This window comes from Strix uralensis, chromosome 15 (genome assembly GCF_047716275.1).
Source record: "Strix uralensis isolate ZFMK-TIS-50842 chromosome 15, bStrUra1, whole genome shotgun sequence".
Lineage (NCBI taxonomy): Eukaryota > Metazoa > Chordata > Aves > Strigiformes > Strigidae > Strix > Strix uralensis.
The window spans coordinates 20,965,968-20,971,967 of NC_133986.1; the positions used below are offsets into that span (position 1 = coordinate 20,965,968).

General features: G+C 52.6%; 1 protein-coding gene across 2 annotated transcripts in view; it reads left to right on the forward strand.

Moving 5' to 3' along the window:
- HRAS (HRas proto-oncogene, GTPase) overlaps positions 1-4,038 on the forward strand; it is a 43,086-nt gene extending 39,048 nt beyond the window's left edge. For both annotated transcript variants that reach the window (XM_074884805.1, XM_074884806.1), the window contains 3 exons: positions 381-540; positions 1,234-1,358; positions 3,726-4,038. In XM_074884805.1, coding sequence (XP_074740906.1) covers positions 381-540; positions 1,234-1,353 — 280 coding nt within the window. In that variant the 3' untranslated portion in view covers positions 1,354-1,358; positions 3,726-4,038. The remainder of the gene's footprint in view (positions 1-380; positions 541-1,233; positions 1,359-3,725) is intronic.
- The last annotated feature ends 1,962 nt before the right edge of the window (positions 4,039-6,000 follow it).

A 6,000-nucleotide genomic window follows, 5' to 3' on the forward strand; every position in this document is an offset into this window, starting at 1 on the left:
TAATCCCCATTCTGGGTGATTACTTGATCTGAAATGTTGGAAATAACACAGGTAACTGCTTATTAATTTTTATTTATCTTAAACTATCTTAAGCTCATGTCCTAATACGGATTGTTGTAATTTCAAGTTGTGTTTTGTAAACAGTTGTGTTTAAAGAGCAGAAGTATGTTTAGTTTTCGTTTCCAAAAGTGCCCTAGCTATTTTGCTGTTTACTCCTTTACGTGACATGGTCGTGTACGTTCTCCTGAAAGCCCAACACGAGGTGCTTGGCAGGGAAGAAGCGTAGCTGTTAATTCTGCACGAAGCAGCTGGTGGGGAGTGTCCTGGAGCTGCCCCTAACGCCTCTTCTCCTTTGACTTTGGCACCTCTTACTGTTGCAGGGAGCAGATCAAGAGGGTGAAAGACTCAGATGATGTTCCCATGGTGCTGGTGGGAAATAAGTGTGACCTACCAGCCCGGACAGTGGAGACCCGGCAAGCGCAGGACCTGGCCCGGAGTTATGGGATCCCCTACATAGAAACGTCTGCCAAAACCAGACAGGTAGGAGGAGGGTTTTAAACAAAATCCTCTTTCTCTTCTCTTTTTTCCAATGCTGTCCTGGAGAGGCAGGAATGGGCAGACACCACGTTGCAGACAGATGGGCGCAAGGGCGGGGTTAGTTGTTTCCTCGAGGCTAAATGCTCCATCAGGACATTTTCTCCCCTGTCCAGGCTTGAGCCTCCAATCTGGAGAAGTGTGTAATTGATGCTCTGGCAGCAGTGACGGGAAGGTGCCTTCTCAGGGCTTTCTCCAAAGCTCTAGAATAACCCCCGTAGTCACTGCAGGTCAGCTAAGCTCAGCCTCATCCATGGTCTATTTTGGCAGACCTACAGGCAGAAATACCAGTGCTGGAAGGACCATGTGGAGCTCCCAGAGCACAGAGGTGGAAATGGAGCAGCTGATACCTTCAGGGGTCTGGTGGTGGCTTTTATCTTGGGTGGTGGACGAATCTCAACGAATCTCAAGGACTTAAGTCCACCTTGGCCTCGTGGTTGCTCATTCAATCTTGCTCCCTGTTCGGGGGCCACACTACGATCCCTGTTAGCCTTCCCAGCTTGGTTTCCTGCCTTTAACTCTGCAGTTTGCATTGCTGGAAGACAGCCCTAGGGACACAGCTGGGTAGCAGAGCCCTCTCTTCTCTCCACTGTCCCCTCTTGAAGCGGGCAGCTGCTTTGAGTGCTGCTTTTCTTCCAGGGTGTTGAAGATGCCTTCTACACCTTGGTGCGGGAGATCCGTCAGCACAAGCTGCGCAAGCTGAATCCCCCGGATGAGAGCGGCCCCGGCTGCATGAACTGTAAATGTGTGATATCGTGACTACGGTGAGTCCTGGAAGCAGGAGATGGCGTGCAGTGGGGTTGTAGTTGAAGCAGGAGATGGGGTGCAGAGGTGACTGCAGATGCACTCGTCTGCAAACAAATGCAGCAGAAACAATTTCAGCCATGGGTATTTTTTAATGAAACACCTTTTTGACTGAAATAGCATTTTTCTGTCAAAACATAGGTAAGTCAAAATTCTCACTTTCCTGAGGAAGCGTGTAGGAGGAAAGGGTTGTTTCTTTTTCCCCCCTCATCTTGTGGAACAAAATTCTACATAACTGAATTAAAAAAGTACGTTTTTTGTCATGCTTTCCCTGGGAAAGCTCCTTCCCGTCCTGCCCTTCCAAAAGAGCAGTTAAGCTGCTGTTGAAGGTGTGTGTCTGGCTGTGCGTTCACCAGCCTGGTCCTAGAAGAGTTCAGCTGAAGAGCTGGGTGAGTGTGTTGCCTCCTAAACCACTCGTGTAAACTGCCTTGTCCTAAAGCTTCAGGGCAGAGCTGTCCCGTCCTGTGTTCCTCAGAAGAGTTTTTCCCATTAGGTATATCCCCTGGGATGTTTGGAACTGATGCAGTGTTGAGAATTAGCCATAAGGGGGCTGTTTTGCTTTTATAAATTGTTGGAGCCAGAAACAGTGTTTTTCGGATTGTCTCTGTTCACTTGCTTGTTTTTCTTCTTTTTCTTTACTTAGTTGTTTGGGGGTTTTTTTTAATGATGAATTTATGTAAATCATTGCAATCCTGCTGGATGGCAGTGAGGGAGAGCTCCTGCTGGTGTCCCTGCATGAGCTGGGTGGCCTGGGAACTTCTGGCTGTGTAATCTCCTTCCGTGGCAGAAGCGGGGAGAGAGGCAGCTGGGGATGAGCACGCTGGGGAGATGTACATCTACGGACATCTGGGACTGGGGTGTGGGAGAAAAGCCTGCACGAACACTGCCCGTAATGTCTTTTGGGGAGTCTCCCAAGCACCCAGACTGGTCCTTCACCCCTTTACACAACTACTGGAGTCCTAAAGAGAAGCGCACCATATCCAGAGGTGGTGCTAAGAGGGTCTCACTGAAGGTGGAGATGGGCAGCTGGTCGTCTTCTGTTGCTTTTTGAGCCAAAGGCTGTGAGTGCAGCAGGGCTCCTCCCTGAAAAAATAAAAAAAAAACCCCTAAACAAACAAACACCACCCCCCCAAACAAAAAAAACAAACCACCACAAAAAACACTGGCAGCATTTGTTTCCTATGAGCAAAAAAAAAAAAACCCACCCGAGCACCCCACCCCTCTGCTCGTAGCTGAGGCGTGCGAGGTCTCCTGGGGGCCGAGCAGAACGCTGTGCCCAGCACACTTATCACTGCTAAGGGAGGTTTTCCAGATGTTCAGGTCCTCCAGATGTTCAGGAGTGTTTGCTCCGGATGGGGATGTGAGCTCGGGGCTCATTTCCTGCTCTGGCTCGCAGCTGACGGCACTGCTGCGCTCCCCTGAGCCCGGTCCCAGTCGCAGCCTGGCATGGGCAGTGCCTTCGAAAAGAGGGGCCAGAAGGGGTGGGAAGGAGTCTCTTGGAAACACTACCCTCTGTTCAGAGAGCCTGGCCTGTTTGTTGCCAACATCTTTTTCTGCTCAGGCAGAAACTGGAAACAAGACATCCCAGCTTCTTTTAGCTGCAGTGGCCAAGAGCAGAGAGGGAGGAACATCAGGGTTGAAAAGGAGGAGCAAGGCAAGGGCACGCTGGGTTTTGGGGAGGAGAAGGGCGGGTGTGTGGCCAGGGAGATTTGGCTGCATTTGCCCCGGACTCACTTCGTGGTTTCCATCATCCCCGGAGAAAGATCTCACCAGACCGTGGCCCTTCCCACAGTGAGGTCTGGGCAGAGGCAGGAGCTCTGGTGAGATGCCTGAGGCTCACCCATCACTCCACAGACCGTCTGCTTGTTCCCTTCAGCACACGTGCAGATGCTTTGGGCCAGGTCTAGACCTCCAAAGCCTGTGTAGGCCTTTGCTTTCCCTCTGTGGGCACGAGCAGGGTCATCCCAAAATTTAACAAGCGCCAGGACAAGAGGGAATGGCCTCAAGCTGCGCCAGGGCAGGGTCAGACTGGCTCTTAGGAAGGATTTCTTTGCAGAAGGGGTTGTTGGGCGTTGGAATGGGCTGCCCAGGGCAGGGGGGGGAGTCCCGGGAACCCTGGAGGGGTTGAAGAGTTGGGTTGACCCAGCGCTGAGGGATCTGGTGGAGTTGGGAACGGTCAGGGTGAGATTCATGGCTGGACTGGAGGAGCTTCAAGGGCTTTTCCAACCGAGATGATTCTGTGATTCTGTGAGGGGTGGGCAATGGAAGCAGCACCCACTGGTTCTGACGGCAAATGGGTGCTAATGAGTGTCCTCTTCTGGTTTCAGCTGACTGGACGTGTCTTGGAGAGGTTCCCACTGTGCAGAGCGCAAGGAAAAGAGGTGAAGCGAAGGAAGAAGCAAACGGATTCAGGGGAGGAGTATGGGGGGAGGGCAAGAGGAGGAGGAAGAAGAGGACAGGGGGAGCATGAGCCCCTCCAAGGACTATCTCGCACTTCACCCAAGCCTGCGGCAAACGACTTTTTTTCTTTTTTTTTTTTTCTTTCCCCATCCCCTCCTCCTTTGGCCTCCTCCCACCCCGGCAACTGTACAAAGCCACAGATTGAATCACAGTAAATTATTATTTGATGGTCTCAACAAACCGTCTTGATGGCTGTGTCCTCCTTCCAGAGGTGCTGTTGCTGGTGCTCTGGGAGGATCGCTGGTGGGATGGCGGGGAGGGCAGGGTGCTGAGATTTGCACTCCACAGACTGAGGTCCTGCTGTAGGCCATGAAGGCAATTGGGGTGGGGTATTCTTTGGGGAAGGAGCTGTCTTTGTCTGCACCAAGTTGTCGTCGTGTCCCCATCCCCCTCAGCCCACCTGAAACACTGTGCTGGCTGCCCCAAGTTTTGGTGGGGTGAAAGAACACAACCAGTCCAAGCCTGTCCTCGGTGCTCCCCTGGGTGCTTTGCCTTCAACCTAGACCTTGTGGGATTTTTTTTTATGGCCTCAGATGGAAGGGAAGAAGCATCAGGGAGGACATCTGAGAGCTGGGTTCACCTCAGTTTGTTCCTTCCTTGTTTTTTTTCTAGGCAGCTCTTCTTGGCACAGCACCTCCCAGATCTTTATGTGCTCCAGAGGTAGAATTAGGCCTTTCTGCTCCCTACCAGCACCCAGCTAATGCTAACACCTGCATAGCACATATACCTTGGGCTGCTCCAGTCTGTCAGTCTGAATAATAGTATGCAAATCCCCATTTGCCCCATCCATGGCTTAATTACTGGTGAGCACATAGCAGAAGAGCCCTCCTGCGCTGCAGTCTGGCCGCTCAACAGCGAAGACTAAAGGATTCAGACTTCCAGTCCTTGGGTTTAGAGTGGGTAGGAGTATTTTGGGTAAGGGCTAATCTGTTGGCAAGTCTGTCTTCGCTCGGCCCTGCTCCCTTGGGATTTTTGCCTGGGGTCTGACCCAGGCGTCTCCCACACGCCTTTCACTTGCAGAGCCGGGACGAGGCGTTGCGCTCAGTGCAGCGGGTGGCTCGCTGCTCGCTGCCTTTCCCTCTCCCAAGCTATTGCACGGGCTAATTTAGCTGGCATCCAGAATTAAGAGCATCAAAGGGAGAAGGTGATCCAGCTGAGTGCGGCGGGGAGCCGTGCTGCACGGGGCTAGCCCAGGCCTGAAGAGGTGCTGGGTTCAGCCGCCGAGGCTGGCAGGGGTTGGGAGTGGCGAGGGCAGCGTGTGAGTCACATGCCTCGCATGACAAAACCAGTACAGAAACCCTGGTGCCCCCAGCACAAAGCCACAGCCCACCTGGGGCTTCCCAGTACCCATGTGGGTAGCTCCTGTCCCACTCCTCATCCTCCAGCATAGCAGGCAGCAGCAGAACTAAACTCCCAACGCTGCTTGGAGTTGCTACCTTTACTTTTGGCCTGGGCAAGAGAGGACTTGTGCTAACAGCTTGATTTTTGTAGCTGCCTGCTCCCAACTGCTGCGGGGCACAGTCCCCACCCTGGCTGCAGCTGCCTGGCACCCAGTTCCTGCAGGAGAAGGGCTGATCCCAGCTGGAGTGGGAGAAGTTACCTGTTCACAGCAGCACCCGGCCCCATGGTGGAGGAGTGCTGAAGATGCTGAGTGTGGTGTTAGATGGTGGGGCTGGACCAGACGCTCCCAGAAAACCTCCCAAATTAAGTTATTTCTAGTGTGAAGCATGGGATTGTGGGTTTTGGTCCTAAATTGGCAGCTTGTGTGCAACTGCAGGCAGGGCAGAGGGCAGGGCTACTTCGTCCTTCTAGAAGATGACTAAAAGCCTTAACAGTTAGTGTGTGGGTTGATGTGGGGGCTCTTGCTTGGTGGTGGTACTGCACTAGGAATCTGGTGCTCTTTTTCTGCAGTTGAGCTTATCCCCACCACGAGGCCCTTGGTGAAGGATGGGATAGCTCTATCTGGAGGCCTTCAGGTGAGAAGTCGCTGTGTTTGAGGCTCTAACAGTATTTGGGGTTTTCTCAAGGATTGGACTCTGGATGACTCTCAGCTACTGCGAGTATCTTCTCATTTCTGGTTAGATGCCAGAAGTCACAGTGAAGGACCAGGAGCCATGGTCAAGCAAGCTGAGGAGCTCCAGG